Consider the following 27546-nt stretch of genomic DNA (forward strand, 5'->3'; position numbering starts at 1 on the left):
ATGTGAGAGAAATGAGCTGCGTGGAATCCTGGCCAATTACACCAACAAGGATTTGAACAACAGGTAGTCATTATGCCCAGTTCTCTGCTGACCATCTTGACACCACAGTATCAAGCCCAGGTTTCCTGAGGAACAGGAGGCTGAAACTCCAGGGTGTCCTGCTGCCTAAACTAATTTTCCTGAGTTCCTTTGAGATGCAGACTTAGAGCCTGGGTAAGAGTGAGATGGGGACACAGGCTGTTCTGCTCCACCCAAATGGAAAGCAGAGCCTGTGGCCTGAATCACAGTCTGGGGATAGGGACAGTAGCATGTGAGCTTTCAACATGCATTTCAAGAGGCCTTGACAGGTGTTGGGTTGTGGGAGATACTAGGTATTGTGAGTTTGTGGTGAGTCTTTGTACTTGACCAGCAGATGACTGTGTGCTGAAAACTCCTGGCAGCAGCTGGAGGGGCCTGGTCCATTCATCCATCTCAGGGTGTGGCTGGAAGGCCTGGAGCTCATCACAGCTCCCCTCTGGTCTTCTGTGACAATGTTGCATCCAAATATTTCTTGGGCATCCTGATTTCATGTAGGTTGTGTGTGTGTGTATGTGTGTGTGTGTGTGTGTGTGTGTGTGTGTGTGTGTGTGTGTGTGTTCCTGAGAGTCTGGGAATGTGACAGGGTCTGAAGACTTAACATAGTTCTAGGTGATGGCACTGTTGAAGCAAGGGAGCCCCACTTTGAACAGCACACCTCCTGGTCACTGTGCTCACCTTGATAGAACATTGGAATCACCTGTGCACTTTATAAAACTATTGTGAAGTGGGGCTCCTCCCTGGAAATATTGATTGTGTGCTCTTGGTCTCTGTGTGGCTATAGGCACCCAAAATGAGAGTCCCTGTTCTGGAAACAGGAGAAATGTTATCATAGCTTTCTTGTGTGTCCAGATATGTGGCAGAGATTCCTGGGAACTTCTTAGAGCGCTTATCTATAGCTCCTAGCCCACTGAGGGTGCTCATGCAGCTCTGGCTTCCTCCCCTTAAACCTTCTGGCTGTTATGTTCTGAGCACAGGATAGGATGTTTAATAAGCACCAGGAAGTCCCATTGTTTAAATGCCAAGCTGTGGCATCCACTGGGCTGGAGTAGTCCTTGACACAACCTCATTCATATTGTCCTTATGGCCTGTGTTCATGGGGTTCTTTTCTCCTGGGGCCATGCCTACCACAGGCTGAATTTTGAGCTTGAGATGCTTGAAATGGAACACAAGCAGGTGATGTCGGCCCTCCAGAAATTGTCCATGGAGATTAGTGATGCCTTGGACAAGTGCAAGGGGCTGATTGAGGAGACTGAATGCTTTAGGTAAGTGCCCAATAGCTTAGGAGGGACTGTTTCTGTCCTTCTTTGTCCTTGACCCAAAGTGAGGCTCTGGTTCTAGCCTGTGTGCCTCTGAGCCAGTTGCCTGCCTTTGGACCTTTGATTTGTGCCTCTTGGACTCAGTTTTGCTAAGTGTAAGAAAACACTGAGGGCTCCCATCACAGTCCATCCAAACTCAGGAGCCCTTAACAGAAAAATCATTTGCAGCATAAGAGGATTCTGGCAGCCCAGGTCCTCTGGGCCCTGGCAGGGGCTCCAGTAATCTGGTTTGCTTGGGATCTGTAGACAGAATTTATACCTGTTAGGACTTCTGCCCACCTCAGAGAATATTTGTCCTCTACCTGCTGATGCTTTCCCAAGGCTTGAACAGTCAAGAACAGGTGTGGGCTGTGCCCTGTTCTCCGAGGCACAGGATCCCTTTTGGTACCAGGGTTTTCAGAAGTAGTTTGAATCTGTGTGGAATTTGGTTATTCTCTGGATTTGGCCTGCATTTGAGTGATGCTGGCTTGGCTACTGAGAACTCCATTCATGTGCTGTCTGCAGGCCTCCGACTTTTCATGGAGGTAGGGAAGGCAAATGGAGGCTTGCTTTGGCTCATCATGTTTTGGTGATTGTTTAGTTACCTTGATGGCCGGGTCCTACGAGAGTGTACTCAGCTAAAGAAGAATGTACATGTATTGAGACTCCAGAACATACAGCTGTGGAAGGAGCAGATTGAACTGCAAGAGACCTGTGAGGAGGTGAAATAGCTCTTGAAGGAGGCCCATGAGAAGATCTGTGACTCCTGTGCTGAGCAGCAGCAGGTAGGCTGAGGCAGTAGGGGCAGGCTGCCCAACTGTCCAACCATAAACATAGAGACTCCCATGTAACCATCCACCCACCCGTCCAGAATCCCAACTCCATACCATCCAATTGTTCATTTCTGTGATCATTCACAAGTCTTCCTGTAGAGTTAGCCTCTTACTAGATACTAGATGATTGGCAAACAAACCCTCCTGCTCTGCTAGAAGCTGCAGTACATTCAGAGAGATGGGTCAGTCAGATATCACACACCTACATGTCATTATATTAGGAATCCGTTATGCAGGGAGATACTTGGAGAGTACCACAGAGCTCTCATTGATTAGGTCAGTGGCCTGTGGCTCATTTGCATTCCGGGGTCATGTGAGATCATAAGTAGGAAGCAGCTTGCAAGGACTAGAGCCCTAGGCCAATGCCAAGTGAATGTTTTTCACTGTCAACTTTTAGGGTGGCATGTGGTCTTCTCCTTTCTTCCTACATCCCAATGTGCTCTCTTCCCTTAGCTTAACTCTTGGTTCATACTGTCAGAAGCCTGAGTATCAGCTTGTCAGCTCTGTTTTCTGTGGGTGGTGCTGGACAGTTCTCCCCTCCTGGAGTTTCCAGTCTGGAGCTGACTGAATGACCATAGATGTGGGATGACTTTGACAGCCTGAGGTTTGAGGTGACAGATTTGAGGCTTCAAGAGAACATTTTCTCCAATCATCTCAACATAGTTTGATTAAGCTTTGTGCTCTCTCCTAGGCATTTTTAGTCCCCAAGGGAAGGATAGCTGTTTGCAGGTCTCTGTGAAAGATCTCATGTGCATAATCTAAACTCAACTGTTCACTCAATAAGATGTCCTCTTCTTTTTTTCTGCTCTCTTTTGATTTCTGTGGTCTGTGTGATCTATGCAGGCATGTGTAAATGTGTACACTTGTGGGTGTGTTTAGAGACTACATAATGAAATCCTATGTTGTCATCTGTTGTTTAATCTCTTGTTCCCTTGCACCAAGGTCATTCACTGAACCTGAAATTTTCTGTTTGGGCTAATCTGGCTGGCCAGCACTCTTTGGGTCTCCTGTCCCCAAAGGGACCATCTGTCTTGTTTTGTCTCATCTAATTGTCACAAGTTTCAATTGCTCAGAAAGAAAAAGGAGGGAGGAGCTTTCTGTTGTGTTTATACATTTTTATTGCTTTGGTATACATGTGTTTTTTAATAAATAACAAAAATCAAACAATACAGCTATTTTAAAAATAAAAACTAGACTTCTTCCCTTTCACTACACAGTGCTAACACCACAGGAAATGCCTTGTTTGTCTCGTTGGCTTCACAACACGGAATCCCACAGTGCATCTCTTTGCTGACATTGTGTTGCTGACTATATCATGTGCAAGGCTGTGTCTCAGAAAAGATTCCCTCTCATAGTTGTGCAGAGTGCTGTGTTCCTGAAAAGCACTGCAGGTGATGTCACTGACCTCTTTCTGACTGACATTGGGTCTGAATTCATATCATATGCACTGTAGTCTTTTGACAACTTCCTGGGTGTTGACCATGGGTTACTCTCTTTCACTTGAGCTATCCAGGTCTTCCTGGAGGAGCCACGGTTAGTTTAGTGAAGAGATTATGGTGAGTTGATTTGGAACCTGTGAGATCAGTGAGTCTTGGGATGTATAAAGTTCATGGAAGGAAAAGTGAGTGCAGGCCAGGGTAGCAGAGCCTGACTGAATCTAAGAGCCTTGTACACAGCAGAGAAGACCCATGACCTCCCCCTGCATCAGAAAAGGTGCTGCAAAGCAGCAGTCCTCTCGTTGGCCATCCTAGGTTCAGGAAGTGTGTGTGTGTATGTGTGTGTGTGTGTGTGTGTGTGTGTGTGTGTATTTGTATGTGTGTGTGTGTGTGTGTTGTGCATTTCTGTCTGTGTGGGTGAACCTCTGTATGTGTGTGAATGCTGGCTATTATTTGGACATTAATGTTCCTTTGGTTTCTGTATATGACCTTCTATGGGTAAGTGCTTGTATGTGTGTTGGGAGTATGGGTGCTTAAAAGTGCAAGTGTGTGTTTGTGTGTGTGAATGTGTAAACTCACATGTGTTTTTCTCTGAAATTACTCATGAAACATTTTTAATGATGATGGAGACTAAATTTATTGAGAAAGTATTGTGCCTATCTCTCATGCCCACTGTATTCATTTCTCATCCAACAAAAGTTAATCTTCTTCTCAATAGTATTCCTGGTGATGGCTCCTTCTTTTAGAATTGGCTGGGAAATTGAACATGTTAGTGCATTACAGTGTGCAAGTATGTGTGCATACATGTGCTTGTGTGTGTCCCTGACTTTTTGTGTGTGAATGTGAGTGAGCAACACTCCACTGAAAACACAATCTTCTAATGAACAGGAGCAAGAGAGCCTGGATGGAAGACTGAAGGACCTGCTGAAGCAGAAGGAGCTGGTCACCGTGCAAAGGGACTTGGCAGAAAAGCTGCAACATCACTTCAGGGTCTCTGAGATAAGGTAGGAGCCCAAAATGGGTAGAGCAGTAAGAACCATGTAGATCACCTGTACCTGGATCTTTGTCCTTTTTGGGATTCTCCCCATCTGGATGGCTCTCAGACACAACCAGGGAAAAACCACCTTAGGGTATTATGCTGGCCCAGTCAACAAGAACTTCTCTAGGAAACACTATGTTTGAGCCTTAGTGTTACTGAGGAGTGTGTACCCCTTATTCCCTCCTGAGCTCTCTGGTATCTTCTCAGTGTCCCCTGTGTCTCCCCACAAATCTCCCTGTGGTAGTCCTCAACCTAGCAGGAGGAGGGTTAGTTTGGGAGGACAGTGTGTGCTCCTGTTACTTTATTTTCCTTCCAGAACATCGCCTTTACTGAGAAGTTCCTACTTTTGTGTCGATCTGTGTGCAGCACACTCTTGCTGATTACAGGCTCTCTGCAGTGTGCATCTGTCTCCTGTGAAAAGACATTTCTGGACATAAGATTATTTAGGGGTTGAGGTGATGATCTCAGGCAGGTTTCTGTGCTGTAGGAATGATCAGAACCTTCACTGCTTTTATTTTGTAAGCTCTCTAGGGGGTCTACATTCAGTTTCCCATGTCGCTCATTTACCTGGTATCTAAGCAGGGCCATGTACATCTGCCCTGAACTGTCACTCAGACATTGATACACTGTTATGTTTTTCTCAAATAATGTATCTAGACAACTGGAGAAATGTGTCGATTTTCTTGTCCAGCACTATGTAGTTCTCTGTTCATCTTCTAGCAGATATTAAAACACAGAATAAAATCCAAGCTAAGGTGCAGTCTGACACTACTCTCCTGGGAAATGCAGGGAATGACCTCTGCTGAAAGGTCACGCTGTACTGTCCAGCTGACTAGAGCTGGTTCATAGCAGGTCCCCACCAGGCCTGTTCCCTAACTGCCTTCCTCCTCTAGGTCAGAAAATCTCCAGGCTGAGCTGAACATGTCACAGCCCAGGATGAGAGCCTCCTGCAGACAGAGCTGCTGGAGCAGGAGCAGGAAGTATCACAGGCAAGTGAGCCACCACTGCATTCCAACCCCTGCAACCATGGCATTCATGGGGACTGGGGGCTCTTGACATTGGCTCCCAGTGTGAATAGGCCCTGATTTTGTCTAGCCTGTGGCCCAGCCAGTATGTCTCTGGGACTGATTGCCTTTCCTTCTCACACAGCAGCTTGGAGAAAACTGAGGAGGCCAAAGATACCACAAACAACTTGAACCCATGGTGTTCTCCACCCTTGGATCGAAGCCTCCTCAGAAGATGACACCCTACAAGATTCCAAGGAGGCATGGCTATACTTGCTTTGAAAAGGCTTTTTACAATTGTGTCTGCCTTTCTACCATGTTTCCAAGGCCAGTCACAGGCTGTCAGACTGTGCCTCAAAATCTGTTGCATGATAAACCTAATCTTTTAATCTTTTAATTAAGAAAGCTGCTTAGCTTAATTTTTTTGTTTGATTTTTTTATTGGGTTTTGTTTGCTTTGGGTTTTTTTTTTTTTTTTTTTGGTTTTCTTTGTTACGGTTTGTGGTTTTTAATTCATTTGTTCTTTCTTTTTTTTCTTGTTGTTTGGTATTTTGATAAGGCTGTTTACTGTTTATATTGTTCCCTCTTTAATATAGTATTGAGTAAAATGACTGTATATTCTTTAATAAATATGTGATTTCCCACTCTTCACTCTTAAGACTGATTTCTTTGGTCAGTATTGCTCTGAGCTCAAAGTTTGTCTACTTGTGTCCCAGCAAAGCTGTTCTAGGTATGATAGCCTTTCTTTCACTGACAGCAGCTCTTGAGGGACAACTGAGGAAGCCAAAGAAGCCGCATACACCTTGATCCTGTGACATTCTCCACACTAGGGTCAAGGTCCCTTCAGATGAAGACACCCTTTTCAGCTGAGATCTCATCCTTGAGACAGACACCAGCTGACCTCCAGGTGGTCCAGCCCCATCAGATCCATGGTCTGTTGACTCAGTACTCCTGAAGAAAAGAAAGCATAACAAATAAGTTTGAGATACAGAAAACCTGAGACAAGAGTTACTGAGAACCCTGACATTCAACAGAATGTGTTCCTTGTGAAGGATACAACAATGTGAAGGGTAGAGATGTTGGTGAGCAAACTTTTTCTGTCAGTTTGATGTCCATGACTTTGGCAAGCTGACTGAGTCCTTAGACCTCCCCGTGTGGTGTGAAATCCATTATGGAAGACTGACTGTGTTGATGTCAAGTTGTTCTAGACAGACAGTTTCCAACTCTTCATTCTTAATATCAATTTCTAGGTCGTGTGTGATGTTTTACTCTTATAACTCCAGAACCATCTGTAACTCCAGAACTCTAGTGTGCCCAGCTTGGGTTACATAGTGAGTTCCCAGCCAAGCCAGGGATATACAGGACTTTGGATGTGGATGGTGTTGCCATCTCTGTGTATACCCATTTCATGATAGAAAAAGTATCCATACTGTTGTTTCTGGACATAACTTTAGCTATCCCTAAACTATAGTATTCTGTATACACATTTCATGAAATGATCATGTGAACCATAATAATGAAACACAACAATACTGCTCTAATGCCTCTCAGGAAATCCAAACATTTACTAAGGGAGTATGCAAAAACTCCTAGACCTGCTTGCCATCCGGGCCTTGGTGATGTCCCTGTATGGGCAATCAAGGGCCATATCTTGTCCATGGTCCTGACACAGAAGTGGGCATCTGTGTTGATATCTGTGACTCCTGTTACCACTGAGGGCTTTGCAGCCACCTTCAGTCTGGGAACCACCTGTGACTATGGTACTGTTAAAGGATATGATCCACAGGTGACGTGTGTGTTTTAGAGGACTGTGCTGCCACACAGAACCATAGTCACATCTGTGCCAGGATGGTTGCCAAGGGCCACATCTGTGTCCACGGCCCTGCTTAAACTAGGGTCTGAATTGATGTCCCAGGCTCCAGACGCCATCAAAGACAGTTCAGATGCTTGGAATCTGGGCTACCACATGGACCCACTTAGGTACTGCTGCTGGGTCCATGCTGATCTGAGTGACCTGCATTACCAAAAAGGCTATGGAGACATCCAGACCCAGCAAGCAGCCTAGCAACATGTCTGGGTCCATGTTGCAAATACAGCCAGTGTCTGTGGCCCATGTTGCCAATCAAGAGACACACAGGAACATCTTAGTCTCAAGGGCTGTCCTCCTTCCAGGGCCATACAGCTCTCAGTGGCCTGTGCTGCCACCAGGGGCCATGGTGGCCTCCTGGTCTAGGCTGCTGCTAAGGGCCATGTCTGGAACATTTATTTGCCCTGCCACATCCTCAGTTTATGTTGGTGTCAGTGGCTCCTGTTACCATTGAAGACAGGATAGGGATTCAAAGAGTTAACCCTGCACCTCACGGGCTGCAGCACTAGGGAGAACTGGATCTGCCCCTCACCAACTGCAGCATTTGAAGAGTGGATCCTGCACCTGGACTGAGCAGCCTGTAGAGCTGTCCTTGTTAGTGGTGGTGCAGGAGAGCTGGCCCTGAGGGTGTGAGAGCAGAAGAGCTGACTCTGCTCCCCTTCTTCTGACCTGTGTTGTCAAGGGTGAGGGAAAGATGCCTGCCCCACCTGAGCACATGCTATCTGAAGCTGGTGGAGAGTTGGCCTCTGGGCCATGAGAACAGAAGAGCTGGGTCTGCCCCTGACCATCTGCAACAATTGGGAGAGTGGGCCCAGCACCTTACCAGTCCAAACAGCAGAGCTGGTTCTTGTGGTCTAAATGTGGGTGACCCAGATATGAGGGCCTGCAATGAGGAGAATTGTCCTCTGTTCTTTCTGCCTGCTACATTTGGTGATTTAGCTGGGGCAGAGTTGGAGAGCTTGCTCAGGTGTGACGATCAGGGACAGCTGGTGGGCTCACTAACCCAGCTACCACCCAGGTTCAGAACCAGGGCTATAAGTTATCCCACCCTAACACCCTCTTCATCTATGAACTGCAGGAGCATGTGAATGGCCCAGATCTGCAGATCAGAGCTACAGGATCTCTATGACACAGACATCAATTGTATATCCAAGAGGAGCCCCAGTGAGGGTGGATTATTGACAGTGTAGGAGAAGTCAGAGGCCAGGAATACTTGCAAGAACAGATATATAGGCGAAAGGGTGTACTGTATGACTCACTGGGCCACAATACAGATTCCTCAGCAAGATTTTTGTTTGTTTTCTTTTCATTTTGGATTTTGCATTTTTCTTTATATTGTTTTATTTTAGATGGGAAGTATCAAGGGCAGAGCACAGATGCAAGGGAATAGGTATTTGGAAGAGTGGAATATTGATGTGGGATATGAAACCAAAGGAGAATCAATAAAATATTAAATAAAAACAAATTAAAAAACCAGAGCTATCTGCCTCTGATTTCTTTAAAATATAGCTCTTGTGATAACCAAATAACAGACAGATTGAATTCAAAGATAAGTTTTCACATTTTTTTTTGCTGCTGTAGGCCTTAATGATGCATTAGTGCAACTTTTTTTTTTTTTTTTTTTTAAGATTTCTTTATATGTATGGATGTTTTTCCTGCTGAAGGGCTCTACACTACATGCATGCAATTACACCAGAGACCAGAAGAGGGCATCAAATTCCACTGAAACTGGAGTTAAGGATGCTTTTTAGCTGCTCTGTTTTTTCTTTGGGAGAGAAACAATTACTCAAAATAAAGGAGCCATCTCTTCAGCTCCTACACTTGGCTTTTTTCTTTCTAGCCACGTGTGCTGTATTAGTTGGAATGAATCAGCCCTAAGCAAAAAGAGAAAGTTCAGGAGTTCAATAGGGACAAATACATGATGTAGGCATGGTGGTAATTGTCTTAGGATGCCATGCAACCATGCAAGGTGTTCATGGGTTCAGGATCCTGCTCCAGCATCACTTATTGTCAGCGTTGGAGCAGATCTCTCACATCTCACATTGGATGACAATAAAGATTAGGGCCATCTGATAAAATGCAGAAATGAGAAGATCCTCCTGGTGGTGGAGGTGTGGTTAGGAGTCCCTCTTGATGCTCCAGCTAAGTGTTGGGAGGAAGCTTCAGACTAGCCAGAGTGGATGAAGCCTGCAGCAAAAGCCATGTGCCTCTGATGGAGAGCACACCTGTGCAAGGCTAGGAAGGGTGAGGGATGGTTGATGCTGCTCTTTTCCCACAGCAGATCTCACTGTATATTGAAGAAGGGTTCCTTCCAGATGAGTGCTGTATTCTTGTGAAGCTCCCCTGGACCAGATCTGACTTCTGAGACTGAATCAGAGAGTTAATGTGTGGAGGGATTAATCCTGTGGGATCCCAAACTGGTGCAGTCAAACAAGAGTAGAAAAAAAATCTACTCTCTATGAATAAAGAACATATATACAATAGATCATCAATATAGATACAAAACTCATTCAATTCCATGGATGTTGTGATCACCTGGACAATTGGCTCAGTGGGCAAAGGTACCTGCTGCCAGGCCTATAGGCCTTAGTTTCTTCCGTGGCACTCACATGATTGATGGAGACAACAAACCTCTGACAAATTGTCCTCTGATCTTCATGTCGGTGGGGGTGCCCAGTCATGGCCCACAAAAGCTAAGACACGGGGATTTGTTTCCGGTCCTCACTTACCCTAGAATCTCTCCGTCTGAGGCCCTCATTTAATTGTATTACTCTGCATTCCATTTGAGAGCATCACCTGAAGAAGGGTTAAGGGAAGGTGGCCATTGGGGAATCTGTGACATAGCTGAGACACAAAGTGCTCTAGAATGTCCTCTCTGCATGCTTGGTGTGTTAGTCGGGGGTCTCCAGAGTAACAGAAGTTATAACCTGAAGCTCTCTATGTCTAGAAAAGGGATTTGTTAGAATGACTTCCAGTCTGTGGTCCAGACTATACAAGGATGGCTATGATGGAAAGTCCAAGAATCCAGTAGTTGCTCAGTCCACAAGACTGGATGTCTTAGTTGTCTGTAGTCTATGCTGTAATCTTAAAGAAGTAGGTTCTAATTCCAGTGAAGGAATGCATGTGCTCACAAGGCAAGAGCAGGCAGAGAAAGAGTAAATCTTCCTTCTGCCATTTCATTATACAACCTTCTAGCAGAAGGGGTGATCGAGATTACATCTGGGTAAAGTCTGAATTCAAGGTGGGACTTCCTACCTCAAAGAGCAGGACTAGAAGTAGATCCTCCTACTTCAAATGAAATCCCCCATATATGTGATCTATATATTTTGATTTTAGTTAATATCATATATATTTTCATTGACAACCAAGAATAGCCATCACGGTCATATTTCCCTCTTCACTAATATTCTTGAGCAAATGGCTCCCTTAGAGAGTGAAAGGATGGAGTGACAATAACCATTTTACATCTGGTTCAGCTGTAGATCCCATGGTCATGATGACTTTATTGGCCTCCTTGTGGCCATGGGTGGCTGAAATAGGGCTAAACACCCATCTCTGGTTCTTGGGAAGGAGGGGATCAGCTGGAAATCCAGTTTCTATACAATAGGAGATTAGACATGGAAATCAGTACGATGTGCCTGGTAGTAACTGTGGTGGAAATGGGCTCCAGGAGGGAGAAATGGGTGTCCTTTAAAGAAAAAGGAAGAAAGGCCCAACACAGCAAACACAATGCAGCAGTCAGAAAGAGTGGGGTTCCTCAGGCCATGTGTTTTGGACTTTAAATCCTCCAGACCCCTTCTTGCTCACTCCATGCATCCTGAAAAGGAAAGACAAATGGAAAAACAACACAAAAAAGCCAAAAACTCCCTCTTAAAAACAGGAGAACCTGCCGGGCGGTGGTGGCGCACGCCTTTAATCCCAGCACTCGGGAGGCAGAGGCAGGTGGATCTTTGTGAGTTCGAGGCCAGCCTGGTCTACAAAGCAAGATCCAGGAAAAGGCACAAAGCTACACAGAGAAACCCTGTCTCAAAAAAACCAAAAAAAAAAAAAAACAAAAAAACAAAAAAACAAAAAAACAAAAAAACAGGAGAACCTGGGAAGACTTCTGTGGAGTCTTTGTTGTATACAACAGGTAGAAGACTCCAATTGCTTTCAAAGCACAAAATGTTTTATTGGGATTTGAAGTTTACTGATGGTTAAAGAGGCAGGATTTGGAAGCATCAGCACCAGGAAGCACATAATACTCCAGAGAAAGTCTTATTGCAGAGCTCCCACTGACACTTCCATGATGAGCAAGGGCACTGCAGTGTGTGTCCCCAAGAATACTGGCTTTAGACAATGTTCCTGGTGCTGCTTCAGAAGATTGCATCATCTACAACATTGAAAATGGGATGCAGCCTTCCCCAAATCATCAAGCAGAATGGACTCCTCCATTTCTCTAGAACAAAAGCTCTGGTATCCAGTTGATGTCTCAGGCTTGTATTTGGGACCTGGTCTCTGCATTAAGAGGTAGGGCTACTGATGGGAACTCCTCCACCAAAACACTGCAAGGATGGTCCAAGGTGCTGACAGCCAACAGCCACCACCCATGTCCACCCTGCAGCCTCCAGAAGGGGCTTCAATAGTCAAGTTTACCAACTTTTCCTTTGTGGCTTGAGTCATTGTCACTCATTTTAAAGAGAGATACATTTTCCAACATAAATTCTTTGAAATTATTCTTCATACATTTGAAACTTCACTTTAGACATAGAATTCTATTCGTAGAGGGTCTATTTTCTTTGCAGTAGGCTGAAGTTAATGTTTTCCCCTTTATGGCTTGCTATGATGGCTAATCATTGCTGTCTACTTGACAAGTAGTTGAGGTTTGACTTCTTCAGACTAGTTTGTAGGTATGCTTCTTTGGCATTTTTTTGATTGCTAACTGATGGAGCAGGGCTCAGTCCTCTGTAGGTAGTGGCATCCCCATGCATGTGAGTGTGGGCCATAGAGGAAAGGTAGCTGAGCAGGGCAGTGAGCAGTGTTCCTCTGTGGTTTCAAGCCCCTGCCTTGGGATCTTGCCTTGGCTTCCCTTGATGATGGACTGTAACCTGTGAGGTGAATAAACACTTTACTTTCCCAGATTGGCTTTTGGACTTTTATCAGAACAACAGAAAGCTAACTAGAACATTTGACATATTCTCTGAACATACTCTGATATTCCATCATTTTCTATGTTGCCTGTAGCCTCTTTTTTCACCAATTACAAAGTTTGGAAACACTGTATCTGTTGCAATATCCATTCTACCAATCTCACCCACTGCTTACATAACTCTACTAAAGTGGTTTTTTTATTTTTTTATTATCATATGACATATTTCTCGCTAATATGGCATGCCTCCCTACTTTTCTCTCTTTAAAAGTACCTTTGATGTTCCTGCCTTTTCCACTTTATAAATTATCCTTTGCCACATAACAGTGCATTTATTGTTAGATTATGAAGTTCCACAGAAAAGGGTGATTTATTATACTCACATTTCCTTATTCAAGATTTATTGCATTAGTATTATCAATTTAGCCAAAATGACCTTTTCTATTACGTACTTATCCACCAAGCTTTAAAAACCTCCATTCATTTCAGTCTTGAAGGTCTCTCAGAACATCAGCTTTAAGGGTCTTGAATATATTTAGATTTCTCTTGGGTACTCCATAGCTGTTTTATTAATAGTGTCTTTAAAAGTATGCTATCCAAATGTCTAATGTGTTTTAAGCCTATTCTGAGTGGAATTGTTTCCCTGATTTCTTTCTCAGTAGGTTTGTCATTGGTATACAGGAAGGCCACTGACTACTCTGTGTTAGTTTTGCATTCTTCCACCTTTATGAATGTATTCATCAGCCTTAAGGGACTTCTGAAAATTTTTAGTTTTATTTGTTTAGAATCATATCATCTGCAAATAAGGACATTCTGACTTCCCCCTTTTCTATTTGTATCTTCTTTATCTACCTCAGTTGTCTTATTGCTCTAGCTAAGAATTCAAGTACTATATTGAATAGGAGCAGAAAGAGTGAATATCCATTTCTTGTTCCTGAATTTTTTGTAATTGTTTTGAGTTTGTTTTCTATTTAGCATGATGTTACCATGGGCTTGTTGTACAAGGACTTTATTATGTTTAAATATATCCTCTATATCCCTAGATTCTCCAGGACTTTCATCATCAACGGAGGTTGGATTTCTACAAAGGCCGTTTTTTTTCATATACTCAGATGGTTATGTAGTTTCTTTATTTCTTTTATGTGGTAGAATAAATATGTTGATTTATGTCAGTTGAATTATCCTTGCAGTCCGGGAGGGAAAACAATTTGATCATGGTAGATGATTATTTTTTGATGTGACCCTAAACTTGATTTGCAAGTATTCTATTGAGAATTTGTTTGTATATGTTCATCAGGGTGATTGTCCTATAATTCTATCTACCCATCCATATATCTATCTATCATTCTACCTATCTATTTATTTTCCTTCTTACCTATCTAAGTATCTATCTCTCTCCCCCTTGCAACATCAGGGTATTCCTGGCATAAAGAAGAATTTGGAAGAGATTCTTCGTTTTTTATTTTATGGTATAATCTGAGGAATTTTAGTTATTCTTTAAATATCTGGTCCAATTCTACACTGATTCTGTCCTGCTCTTTGCTACTTTTAGTTGGGCAATATTTAATTACTGCTTCTATATCATTAATTAGTATGAGACTATTTAAATTATTCATGTTATCTTGATACGATTTTGGTGGATCACAGACATCTAGAAATTCATCAATATTTTTGAAAAGCTTTTTCCAGTTTGGTGGAATAAAGATTCTTAAGGATTGACCCCTCCATGTCTCCTTTTTTCTCCTTGTTTTATTATTTTCATCCTCCTCTTCCTGTTGGTTAATTTGGCTAAAGGTGTGCCCATCTTGTTAGTGTTTTCAAAGAATCGACTCTTTAGCCAGGCGGTGGTGGCGCACGCCTTTAATCCCAGCACTCGGGAGGCAGAGCCAGGTGGATCTCTGTGAGTTCGAGGCCAGCCTGGACTACCAAGTGAGTCCCAGGAAAGGCGCAAAGCTACACAGAGAAACCCTGTCTCGAAAAACCAAAAAAAAAAAAAAAAAAAAAAAAAAAAGAATCGACTCTTTGTTTCACTGTATCTTTATATTTTTCTTTTTATTTCACTGATTTCAGCCATATTTAATGGGACATCTGTATTACACCCTTTCCACAAGATTCAAAGACCATCATGAAAGATGGGGTAGAAAGATTGTAGGAGCCAGAGTTCATGGAGAATTAGAGCAAACAGTGTCTTCTGGCCATGACAGGACCACTGCACTCATGACCCACAGCACCTGTGGTCACTTATACAATATCAAGCTGGTCAACTTTCCAGCACAGAGTGGGAAGGGTGCTTGAGCCTCTCCTCCTACCTGATGACCTACAGATGAACAATGGCTTCTGGGAGAAGGAGAGTCAGCTTTCTTCAAGAGTCTGCCACTGGGGTTGTTAAAAGGTAATTCAATGATGAAGATGCAAAGTTGGGCATCACAGATGTGAGGGCAGATTTGGGGCGAATAACTGGGAGGTGTTGTGGGGTGCATATGATCAAAATGCAGTCTATACAATTCTCAAAGAATAAGTAAAAATACATTGAAGTATATTCATTAAATTATTAATGTAAAGAGTGGATTATTATATAGGGATCATTTATTAAATAACTTTAATGAATTCTGTTAACTCCAATGTGTCTGTCCACTTGTGGGTTCACCCATGGGGCATTATCTATTCTGCCACTAATACTGATTTATTCCAAATGGCATCCTAAAAAAATGGAAAAAGGATTTTTTTGTATTTTTTTTTTTTTTTTGAGTCAGGGTTTCTGTGTGTAGTTTTGTTGCCTGTCCTACAGCTTGCTCTGTAGACAAGGCTGCCCTCGAAGTCACACAGATCCGCCTGGCTCTGATTCATGAGTGCTGGGATTAAAGGTGTACACTACTATCACAAGGCTGGGAAAAGGATTTTTATCAACTATATATCCAATAAATGGCTAATATCCAAAATATGTAAAGAAGTAAAAAAAAAAAAAAACTAGGTGTCAGGAAATGAATGACCCAATTAAAAATGAGTTACAGAAATAGAGAATTTTCAGTAGAGGAAATTCTTGTGTCTGGGAACAATTTTTAAAAATGTTAAGTACCCTTAGTCATCAGGGCAATGCAAATCAAAACTACATTGAGACTTCATGTTACACGAGACAGAACAGATAAGATTAATAAAATAAAGGACATCTAATGTTGGCCAGATTGTGGAGTAAGGGAAACACTCATCCACTGATGTTGGGAATGCACACTTGTACAGGCACTATGGAAATAGGTGTAGCTGTTTCTGGGGAAGGTAGGAATCGATCAAGACCCAGCTATGCCACTCTTGGTGTAAACCTAAAGGATGCTTCACCTACCACAGAGACACTTACTTGCTCAACCGTGTTCATTGCTACTGTATTTATAATAGCCAGAAAGTGGAGACATCCTAGGTGTCCTTCAACACATGAATGTCTAAAGAAAATGTGGTTCACTTACAGAGATGGGCTATTACTATAAGCAGTTAAAAAGAAAAAAGAAAACCATGAAATTTGAAGGAAAATAGATGGAGCTAGAAAAAGTCATCCTGAGTGAGATAGATAACCCAGACACAGAAAGACAAATATGGTATGTGTTCACTTATATATGGATGTTAGCTGTTGAGTTAAAGATAATTAAGCTACAATCAGCATAACCAAGTTTAGGTATAGAGTAAGAGACTCTCAGGGAGGGATATATGTCCATAAAGGGAGAATAGAATAGATTGTTACGGACGGATGAAGGATAGAGTCTGGAACAGGATGGTCAAATGAGAAGGGAGAGAGAAGAAAGGGTAAGTGAAGAAATAGAAGGAGGGAGAGGTAAAATTAAGGGCCATTTGAAGGACCTTATGGAAACCTAGTGGAGAAGAACCACTCTAAAATATATACATATATGAAGGGAAACTAGATGAAATCGCCAAAAAAAGAAAAATCCAAAAAGCAGGGAGACAGAACCCCAACTGGATATCTCTTGTCACCAAATGAAGCTACCAATACTGGCAATGGGTTACATTTAGTCAATTGGTTGGCCTAATGGGTCCAATTGGACCCCATAAAACCCAAGGTATTGTAAGGCTATTGGTTGCTCTCCATAAACTGACAGGAAGGTGCTATTCTTGAAGATGACACCATCACAACTCGTTGAACATGGATCAGTCAAGCTGATGTCTCCCTAGATCCCTCACCACCTATGGGCTAGATTCCATGGCCCTGGAAGGTACTCTGCTCACTATCAAAGGAGAAAAGTAAACACCAACCCAGCTACAATGGTGACTGCATCCAAGATAGTGGAACAAAGCTTGTGGGAGTAACCAACCAATATCTAACTTGATTAAAGGCCCACTCCATGAGATGGACCTCATACCAAGCACTGTGTGCTTACACCATCAGAGTGGCTTGCAGGCAGGTTTCCTAGTGGCTTTACCCAGCCGGTTTGCATAGAGAGGATGATTGGACCACGGGCCTGAGTGCAGGTGTCTGAGATAGTCTGCACTTGGCTGTGCTGCAGGGAGGTCTTTTGCTCCACCCCTTGGCATTCCTTTAATACCCTAGGGCAGAGACAGCCAGGCCCCCTGGAGGTTATTCTGTATTTACTTTCTGTTTCTTCGATGTCTATACTTCTAAGTAATATTTGCTACTGCTCCTACTCAAGAGTATTCTGGGGAAATGCGGGGGTAATGAGTAGCCTCCCCATAGGATGGGAAGGGCCAACTCTTGTCAGTATTTATAAATGAGCTTTCAACTCCTCCTGGGTGAAGTAGTGAAAAGATTCTAATGAAGCAGAGAGAAATCTCTAGCTTTGGAAGGAGGAGGAGCTTCCCTGCCTTCTTCCCTTCTTACCTTCCCTTCTTTCACTTCCCTCCTTTCCTTTCTTCCCTCCTTTCCCTTCCTCCCTCCTTCTTTCCCTTCCTCCCTCCTTCTTTCCCTTCGACCTCCTTCCCCTTCCTCCCCCTTCTTCCCCCTTCCCCTTCCTCCCCCCTTCCCCTTCCTCCCCTTCCCCTTCCTCCCCCTTCACCCTTCCCCGTCCCCCCTTCCCCGTCCCCTCTTCCCCTTCCCGTCCCTTCCCTTCCCTTCCCTTCCCTTCCCTTCCCTTCCCTTCCCCTCCCTTCCCTTCCTTCCCTTCCCTTCCCTTCTTATCTTCCCTTCCCTTCCCTTTCCCTTCCCTTCCCTTCCCTTCCCTTCCCTTCCCTTCCCTTCCCTTCCCTTCCCTTCCCTTCCCTTCCCTTCCCTTTTCCCTTCCCTTCCTTCCCTGTGTCACAGCAGAAACTCCTGGAAAGAAACCTCAACTTCTGGTCAATTCAGGAACAATTAGCAAGGAAGCAAAGGCTGTGACCCATGACATCAGCAGTCTCTTCTCTGGCATTCCACTGTATCCTGGAGAGCTCTTGGAATACCGTGATGTCACTAGTGTTGTAGCAACACCACGTGAGCTTAGGACATTAGCTCAGTGCTGTAAGTTTCACCTACAGAGATGTGGTCAAGCCTGAGGCGTCTAGTTGAAAGAGAGAATACACAGCATGGAGAGACCAGAGCAAGGAAGAAAGAAGCAGGCCCTAGGTCTCACTGGAAAACATGGAGAAATCTCTGGTGCTGGGGAAGACACAGTGAGTCCAGTAGGGCTGGGCAGCTTTCTGGATGTGATGGTCTTGAGACTTCCAGAGCTAGGGCTCAAGAGCTGGGAACTTGTGGGAAGGAATAGGCCTATCCTGCTCTAGGTTCCTAAAGAGCAGAACCAGATCAAGGATCCATGATGGTTAGTTTGGCAGATTTAGGAATTGACAAGGCTTTAGCTGCTTTGCTGGGTACCATCTGCTTTCACTCTGAGTGGGGAAGGAGGCACAGAGGAGTTAATGAGATATCTGTACCATAACTGTGTCCCCCCCCACCCCCTGCCACACACACACTGGAGTCCTGTAGTTGTGTGCCAGTAATAATAGGGAAAGGAGAGTGCTCTGGCAAAGCCTGAGGTTCTCATACTTGACATCACAGCCACTAGCAGGGCAGGATCCCCCAAGTGCTGCTGTCTTTCAAGGGCCCCTGAGGTTTCTGAATTACCAGCCGTTGATGGCACACAGGTCTGCACTTCACCCTGAAAGCTGTTAGATTCAGTGGACCTGGGCGGATACTCTCCCCATCCTGCCAGCTCTGGGTGTCTTGGATTGTCAGTGAGGACAATTTCTCAATTGCTTTGTGAAATGATGATCATGTCGTGCCCTGCATGGCTTCCCCGTTAACATGAGAGTCTGAAGCATAGAGTAAGTGAGGCAGGCATCCATACACTACCTGAGTGTGACAGTAGCAATTTTCTCCTGGTTTTTCAAAGCACTTGGCTGAGGGCTCTAAAGCTACAGTGCATTCTCTGTAGCTGTGAATAAGCCTTAGGAGAATGCACCCTGGGTCACATTGTCTAGGGAGACAGAGGAAACCTGCTGACTTCTGAGACATCCTCCTCCCTATAGAGAGATGGGAGAACTGACATCCACAGAGGGGGAGACTCAAGTCTTGTCTTTGAGAAGCTGCTAGAGCAAAGTCTCATCTTCCAGTTACTTCCTGAGCATCCTTCAGTGGGTCAGGTTTGACTGAGATGAGGTGGTGCATAGGGCAGGTACTGTGCTTTGACTTCTAGAATAGGGAATTACTGAGATACTTAACTTTGTCTAAATTGGTTGTCAGTGTGATATAACATCTGAATGGACATGGTTTACCCCACATCAATCATTTGTTCTGGGGTCAACCAAGTACACTTCTGAATCCACACTCCAGACTTCTGAAGAATTTGCAATCCAGGCTAAACATGGTGCTAGCTCCTCATTTCAGGACTGCCAGGAAATTCACAAGTGTGAACTGCGGCTCTGGGAAGGGTCTAGGGCAAATGAACCCTAATAATATGTCTCCTGTGTCCTTTGCCTGCCCTTCACATGCTCCGATGAGTATTCTTTAAGCTGGCTGTGCCCATTTCCTTCCTAAGGGCATGTGCATTGTCACAGGTGGCTCCAGATCAAGAAATTAGTCTTTGTGTAGCTCTAGGTGAAGCAACATAGCAGTGACACACTACATACTCTCCCATGACTGTGACACATTTGCCCTTACATATCTGTGTCTGGCCTGCCTCTAGCCATTCATCTTTCCTCAAACTTGAGTGCAGGAATGGACGATTAATGGGAGTGTTTGCTCTTTTTGTCTCAGGGCTCACCTGGAGAACCCCAGTTCTTAGCATCTCCAGCCTGACATGTCACTAGTTGATCACACATTGGCTAATATTGTGTTGGCTGGAATTTATTGGACTGATGATTCAGGGAAATTTTTCTCACTAACTAAGGGACATTTCTTTGTTCTGACAGGACACCCATAAGCTCCCACCACACCTACATACAGTAACAGCCTTGTGGATCCTCCACAATGTGCTTGTTGACATCAGGGGACTGATCTTTCCTCTCCTCCATCCTGACCTTTATTTCTCATGTTATTTAGCAAACTTTATTTCTCATGTTATTGTTTGGGGATCTCAACAAGTGGCCAGTCATTTCCTGGGATGTGTTTTGAAGTGAATCTTCATCTTCCCATACATGAAGTAGTGATTATACTCTAATGAAACAGAAAGAGATCTCTGGCTTTGTAAGGAGGAAGTGTTGAAGGTCTTCCCTTGTGTTTCTGGGAAGGCTCCTGGGAATGGCAACATGGTTCTGGTGCAGCGGAGAAGAGCTAGTTAGTGGATAGGTGAGGTCTGCTGGAGGTGACCCTAATCATCCCTTCTATGGTGATTCTATTCTATCCTGGAGAGTCCTTGGTAATCTCTATGATGTCACCCGTGTTGTGGTAACACCAATGCCTGTGGGTTATTCATTCAGCTCTCATAGATATGTTGGCAAGACTGAGCAGGCTGCTTGGGAGAGAGAATGGAGAACATGGAGAGACCAAAGAGAGGAAGAAGGAAGCTGGCCTCAGTGTCAAACCTGGAGAAATAGATGGTTCTGTCTAAGGCACAGTGACTCCCGAGCAGAGTTAGAGAAGTGTGCTGGAGGAAGTGAACTTGAACTGAGATTTCTGGTAGTAGAGCTCAGCAGCAGGCGGTTTCTGAGTAACAATGGGCCAATCCAGTTTCTCTGGCTTTCTAAAGAGCAGACCCAGAGTCAAGAGTTTCTGATGGTTAGTTTCTGGAGAGCTATGAACTGTCCAGGCTGCAGCTGGGAATTCTTTCATTACATTCTTAGAGGCAAAGAAGGGCAGGAGGAACAGACTGACTGCTGAGATGTCTCTCTCTGGGTAGGGTGTGGCTGCACTTCATCCCAGTGGATTTCTTCAGTTTCCATGGGAATCTGATGCCAATAGGAAGTGAAGAAACTCCCCTGGACACACAGCAGATCTTCAGATGCTTTGGTCCTGGGCACATGTGATTAAGCCTTGGTGCTGCTAAGTACTAGGGACAACAGGACTTACTTGCATCACATCAGATATGACCTGACACTGTCCTCCAATTCTACTTGGCTGGGCTTGCTTAGGCCTTCCAGGACCAGAGGGCTGCATTAAGGAGGGAGGCACATGATTATCCACAGTGCTTGAGGACAGAGACAGAGCTCAGGGGCCCCAGTTTGAGGATAGCTGCCCTGCTGTTCCAAAGCTTCACTGGGTTCCTTGCATTTTTTCTTCCTTAGGCTTCATCTTGGGACTCAGCATGGACTCCCCTGGTCCTATGCGATTCAAGAATACAAGTTCATTTGTCTTTGTCTACCTGCAGGGACTACTCGGGAAGCACCATCCCAACTCTCCACCTTCACTGAGCAGGAGCAGGAGCAGGTGCAGGAAATGAAAAAACTAGAGAAACTCACCATTCGTCTACATGATATGGAATGTGAGAGAAATGAGCTACGTGGAATCCTGGCCAATTACACAAACAAGGATTTGAACAACAGGTAGTTTTATTCCCAGTTCTCTGCTGGCCATCATGACACCACAGTATCAAGCCCAGGTTTCCTGAGGAATCGGAGGGTAAAACACCATGGTGTCCTGTTGCCTAAACTAAATTTCATGAGTTTTTTTGAAATGCAGAACTTGGAGCCTGGGTAGGAGTGAGATGTGGACTCAGGCTTGCCTGCTTCCTCCAAATGAAAAGCAGAGCATATAGCTTGAATCACAGTCTAATGATACGGACAGTAGTGTGTGAGCTCTCATCATGCATTTCAAGAGGTCTTGACAGGTGTGGCTTGTGGGAGATGCTAGGTGCGGTGAGTTTGTGTTGAGTCTTTGTGCTTGAACAGCAGATGACCGTGTGCTGAAAGCTCCTGGCAGCAGCTGGAAGGGCCTGGTCCACTCATCCGTCTCAGGGTGTGGCTGGAAGGCCTGGAGCTCATCACAGCTCCCCTCTGGTCTTCTTATACTCTGTGACAATGCCACATGCCAATATTTCTTGGGTATCCTGATTTCATGTGGGGTGTGTGTGTGTGTGTGTGTGTGTGTGTTCCTGAGAGTCTGAGGGCATGGTCTGTGGATTTAACATAGTTTCCAGATAATGGCACTGCTGAGGCCAGGGAACCCCACTTTGAGCTCTGTGCTCACCTTGGTAGAACATTCAAATCACATGTGAAGTTTACAAAACCATTCTGAAGTTGGGGCTCCCTCCTGGAAATACTGATTGTGTGCTCTGGTCCTCCATGTAGCAATAGACACCCAGGAATGAGAATCCCTGTTCTGAAGACATGAGAATGTCCCCATAGGTTTCTAGTGAGTCCACATATGTGACACAGACTCCTGGGAACTTCTTAGAGCGCTTATCTATAGCTCCAAGCCCACTGTGGGTGCTCATGCATCATTGGATTCCTCCCCATAGACCTCCTGGCTGTTCTGTCCTGGGGACAGGATAGGATGTTTAATAAGCACCAGGAGGTCCCACTGTTTAAGTGGCAAGCTTTGGCATCCACTGGACTGGGGTAGTCCATGGCACAGCTTCTTTCATGTGTTCTTTTTGGCCTTTGTTCATGGGTTTTTTCTCTCCTGGGTCCATGCCCTACCACAGGCTAAATTTTGAACTCGAGATGCTTGAAATGGAACACAAGCAGGTGATGTCAGCGCTCCAGAAATTGCCCATGGAGATTAGTGATGCCTTGCACAAGTGCAAGGGGCTGATTGAGGAGACTGAATACTTTAGGTAAGTGCCTACTAGCTTGAGAGGGAATGTTTCTGCCTTTCTTGGTCCTTGACTCAAAGTGAAGGCTCTGGTTCTAGCCTGTGTGCCTCTTAGCCAGCATCCTCCTTTGTGACCCTTGGGTTTGTGCCTCTTGGACTCAGTTTTGCTAAGTGTGGAAAAACACTGAGGCCCTTCCATCATTGTCCAGGAGTGGGAGCCCTTAGATAGGAATATCCTTTGCATCATGAAGGGGATGTCCTGAAGCCCAGGGCCTCCAGGGCTCTGGTTGGAGCTTCACAGTTCTGGTTTGCCTGGGATCTGTAGAGAGAATTTATTCTGGTTAAGACTTCTGCCCTCCTTCAGAGAGTATTTGCCCTCTACCTGCTGTTGCTTTCCCAAGACCATGAACAGTTAAGCACAGGTGTGGGCTGCACCCTGTTCTTAGAGGCACAGGATCCCTTTTGGTACCAGGGTTTTCAGAAGTAGTTTGAATCTCTCGGGAATTTGGTTTTTCTCTGGATTTGGCCTGCGTTTGAGTGATGCTGGCTTGGCTACTGAGAGCTCCATTCTTGTGCTGTCTGGGGGCCTCCGACTTTTCAGGGTTAGTGGCATTAGAAGTAGAGATGGCAAATGCAGCCTCTCTGAGGCTCAGCATTTCTTTCTTTGGTGGTTCAGTTACCTCCATGGCCGGTTCCTACGAGAGTGCAATCACCTAAAGAAGACTGTACGTGTGTTGAGGATCCAGAACACACAGCTGTGGAAAGAGCAGATTGAACTGCAAAAGACCTGTGAGGAGGTGAAGAAGCTCTTGAAGGAGGCCCATGAGAAGATCTGTGACCCCTGTGCTGAGCAGCAGCAGGTAGGCTGAGGCAGTAGGGGCAGGCTGCCCAAATGTCCAACTATAAACATAGAGACTCCCATGTAACCATCCACCATCCATCCAGAATCCCAACTCCATACCATCCAATTGTTCATTTCTGTGATCATTCACAAGTCTCTCTGTAGAGTTAGCCTCTTTCAAGATACTGGAAGATTGGCAAACAAACCCTCCTGCTCTGCTAGAAGCTGCAGTATATTCAGAGAGATGGGTCAGTCAGCTATAACACACCTACATGTTATTATGTTACCAGTCTGCTATGCAGAGAGCTACTTGGAGAATATCACAGAGCTCTCATTGATTAGGTCAGTGGCCTGTGGCTCATTTGCTTTGCAGATGTCATGTGAGATCACAGGTAGGAAACAGCTTGTAAGAATTAGAGCCCAGGACCAGTGCAAAGTGAGTAGTTCTCATTTTGGGGTCAATTTTGGGGTGGCATGTGCTCTTCTCCTTTCTTCCTACATTGCAGTGTGCTCTCTTCCCTTAGCTTAACTCTTGGTTCATACTGTCAGAGGCCTGAGTATCAGCTTGTCAGCCTGTTTTCTGTGGGTGGTGCTGGACAGTTCTCCCCTCCTGGAGTTTCCAGTCTGGAGCTGACTGGATGACCATAGATGTGGGAGGACTTTGACAGCCTGAGGGTTGGAGTGACTGATTTGAGGCTTCAAGAGAACATTTTCTCCAATCACTTCAACATAGTTTGACTAAGCTGTGTGCTCTCCTCTAGGAATTTTTAGTTCCCAAGTGACGGATAGCTGTGTTGTAAGTCTCTGCTGAAACATGTGATGTGCATAGTCTAAGTTCAGTTGTTCACTCAATACGATGTACCCTTCCTTGTTTTCTGCTCACTTTTGATTTCTGTGGTCGGTGTGTGATCTATGCAGGCATGTGTAAATGTGTGCATATGTGTGTGTTCAGAGGCTACATAATGAAATCCTATGTTGTCATCTGTTGCTCACTCTTGTTCCCTTGAGCCCAGGTCATTCAATGAACCTAAAAATTTCTGTTTGGGCCATTCTGGCTGGCCAGCACTCAGGCTCCCCTCTTCCCTAGGGGGACCTTTTGTCTTGTCTCATGTAATTGTAGTAAGTTTAAATTGCTTTCTGTTGTGTTTATATACTTTTATTGCTTTGGTATATATGTGTTTTTTAATAAATAACAAAAATCAAACAATACAGCTATTTTAAACATAAAATTAGACTTCTTCCTTTTCACTACACAAAGCTAACACAACAGGAAATGTCTGGTTTCTCTCATTGACTTCACACCACGGAATCCCACAGTGCATCTCTTTGCTGACATTGTGTTGCTGACTATATCATGTGCAAGGCTGTGTCTTAGAACAGATTCCCTCTCATAGCTGTGTGGAGTGCTGTGTTCCTGAAAAGCACTGCAGGTGATGTCACTGGCCTCTTTCTGACTGATATTGGGCTGAATTCGTATCATATGCACTGTAGTCTTTTGACAATCACCTGGGTGTTGACCATGGGTCACTCTCTTTCATTTGAGCTATCCAGGTCTTCTTGGAGGAGCTAGGGTAAGTTTAGTGAAGAGATTATGATGGATTAAGTTGCAACCTGTTGAATCAATGAGTCTTGGGATGTATAAAGTTTATGGAAGGAAAAGAGTGCAGGCCAGGGTAGCAGAGGCTGGCTGAATCTAAGAGCCTTGTACACAGCAGGGAAGACCCATGACCTCCCCCAGAGCAGAAAAGCTGCTACAAGGCAGCAGTCCTGTCTTGGCCATATGTTCAGGAATGTGTGTGTGTGTGTGTGTGTGTGTGTGTGTGTGTGTGTGTGTATCTGTGTTTGCATTTCTGTCCAACTGAGAGGGTGAACCTCTGTGTGTGTGAATTCTGGCTGTTCTTTCTACAGTAGTGTTCCTTTATGTTTGTGTTTATGACCTTGTGTGGGTTAATGGGTGTTTCTGTGCCCATGTTTCCTGTATGTGTAGGGGTAAGTGCTTGTGTGTGTTGGGAGTATGGGTGCTTATGAGTGCAAGTATGTGCTTCTGTGTGTGAATGTGTAAACTTGTGTGTGTGTGTGTGTGTGTGTGTGTGTGTATTTCTCCAAACTTATTCATGAGCATCTTTAATGATGATGGAGACCCAACATTATTGAGAATGTACTGTGCCCACACACTTGGCATCTATCAAATTCTGTATTCTTTTGCCCATCTTTCTACATGTCCACCTAGCTCTCTAGAATGAAAGGATAGAAAAACTGCTGTAATTCAGTGGTTTTCAGTATATGTAGAGTCAAAAGCTTTTATCTGCAAGGAAATCCTTGGAGCAAACCAAAGGAACTTGGTACAGGAAATTGAGGCCATTGTGTCTTTGAGGCAGGATTGGCTGGCTGAGAGTTTGTGTCCCTTCTCTGCCCGGGGTGAATGGTGACTGCATACTCAATGGTCTGTGGCTTACTTTGTCTTCTCTGTGCCCTGTCTTGTCCTCATCCACATTGCCTGCTACCACTTTCTTTCCACACTTGCCTAACCTTGGCTCAGTTTACCTTGGCTGTGGAGCTTGGACTGGATGTTATTGGTTGAGAGAGTCTGACTTGCAGTGTGCATCTTTCTGCATCCAAGTCCAGCAGAAGTCCCCTAGCCATGCTGAGGTGTGAGAAGGGGGCTGTCTCAGCACACCCAACTTAGGCTCATGATGGTCTGAAGCACTCACCATGTGCTGTGCCTGCAGCACTCAGTAACTGCTTTTCTGCAGAGTTCTTCATTGTGAGTTAAAATCTGCCTCATGAGGGCTGGGAGAAATGAGAACCCTCAGACATTGCTGGTCATATAAAATGATATAGCGCAGTGAGAAGCCACACACAATTCTTCAGAAGGTTGAACTGCAATCCCCAGATGACACAGTGATCCAGAACATGAAGTAGATGTCCCTAGAGAAGCTAGAGGGCAGCAGAGTTTTAGCAGTGTTCCTCAGATTAGCCTCTAGTAGAAACTATCTAGATGTCCATTATTGGAAGAGTGTAGTACAGTGTGGTTGAGCTCTTCCATGGAATATCATTTGACTCTGATTTAGTCAGCCTTTTGTTACTCATACAAACTTCTGAAATGATCACCTTACAGGGAGGAACTGTTCCTTTTGCATCCTGGTTGTGGAGATTTTCTAGTTTCCTGAGCTCATTGCTTTGGGTCTGAAGTGAGGCAGCCTGTGGTAAAGGGAGCTTCTCTTGGAGGAATTTGCTCACCTTGAGGGCAACTGGGAAGCACTGAAAAAGACCAGTGGTCTGGTCCACCACCATGCAGTGGTCTTGTGCTGGGGTTAATTCCTAAACTGCACAGCTTGGGGAACTTCCTAAGCAGAGTTGGCTAATGGGCCAGGACCCGGGAGGTCTACCTGCCTGTGCATTAGGTTACAGGACAGGCAATTCAGTGTCTGAACTGCCTATCTCTCATACTCACTGTGTTTGTTTCTCATCCAACAAAAGTTAATCTTCCTCTCAATAGTATTTCTGGTAATTGCTCTTTATATTAGCATTAGCTGGGAAATTAAACATGTTAGTGCATTACAGTGTGCTTGTATGTGTGCATACATGTACTTGTGTGCTTCCATGACTTTATGTGTGTGCATGTGAGTGAGCAAAAGTCCACTGAGAATACAATCTTCTAATGCACAGGAGCAGGAAAACCTGGAAGAAAGAATGAAGGACCTCCTGAAGCAGAAGGAGCTGGTCACCCAGCAAAGGGACTTGGCAGAAAAGCTGCAACATCACTTCAGTGTCTCTGAGATGAGGTGGGAGCCCAGGCCAGGAGGAGCGGTTAGAACGATGTAGGTCACCTGTCCCTGGATCTCTGTCCTTTTGGGATTCTCCCCATCTGGATGGCTCTCAGCCACAGCCACGGAAAGACCACCT

General features: G+C 44.7%; 1 protein-coding gene and 1 long non-coding RNA gene across 2 annotated transcripts; both read left to right on the forward strand.

Annotated features, from left to right (window-relative positions):
• The first annotated feature begins 1890 nt into the window (after positions 1–1890).
• Positions 1891–5670, forward strand: LOC131920097 (uncharacterized). The gene is made up of 3 exons (XR_009381503.1): positions 1891–2158; positions 4531–4646; positions 5575–5670. It is a non-coding gene; the product is annotated as an uncharacterized LOC131920097 (long non-coding RNA).
• A 12417-nt stretch (positions 5671–18087) lies between these two features.
• Positions 18088–24422, forward strand: LOC131919052 (uncharacterized). The gene is made up of 5 exons (XM_059273110.1): positions 18088–18283; positions 21415–21589; positions 22690–22821; positions 23476–23659; positions 24402–24422. The coding sequence occupies exons 1-5, from the start codon at positions 18151–18153 to the stop codon at positions 24420–24422; spliced, it is 645 nt and encodes a 214-aa protein (XP_059129093.1). The 5' UTR covers positions 18088–18150.
• The last annotated feature ends 3124 nt before the right edge of the window (positions 24423–27546 follow it).

Source organism: Peromyscus eremicus, chromosome 9 (genome assembly GCF_949786415.1).
Source record: "Peromyscus eremicus chromosome 9, PerEre_H2_v1, whole genome shotgun sequence".
Classification (NCBI taxonomy): Eukaryota; Metazoa; Chordata; class Mammalia; order Rodentia; family Cricetidae; genus Peromyscus; species Peromyscus eremicus.

Bases quoted from the DNA above. Each gene is read 5' to 3' on its own strand.
- LOC131919052 (XM_059273110.1), top strand. From the start codon at position 18,151: ATGTGGTCAAGCCTGAGGCGTCTAGTTGAAAGAGAGAATACACAGCAT. The intron at 21,590-22,689 runs GTAGTTTTATTC...GCCCTACCACAG, and splicing joins AACAAGGATTTGAACAACAG to GCTAAATTTTGAACTCGAGA. The intron at 22,822-23,475 runs GTAAGTGCCTAC...TTGGTGGTTCAG, and splicing joins GAGGAGACTGAATACTTTAG to TTACCTCCATGGCCGGTTCC.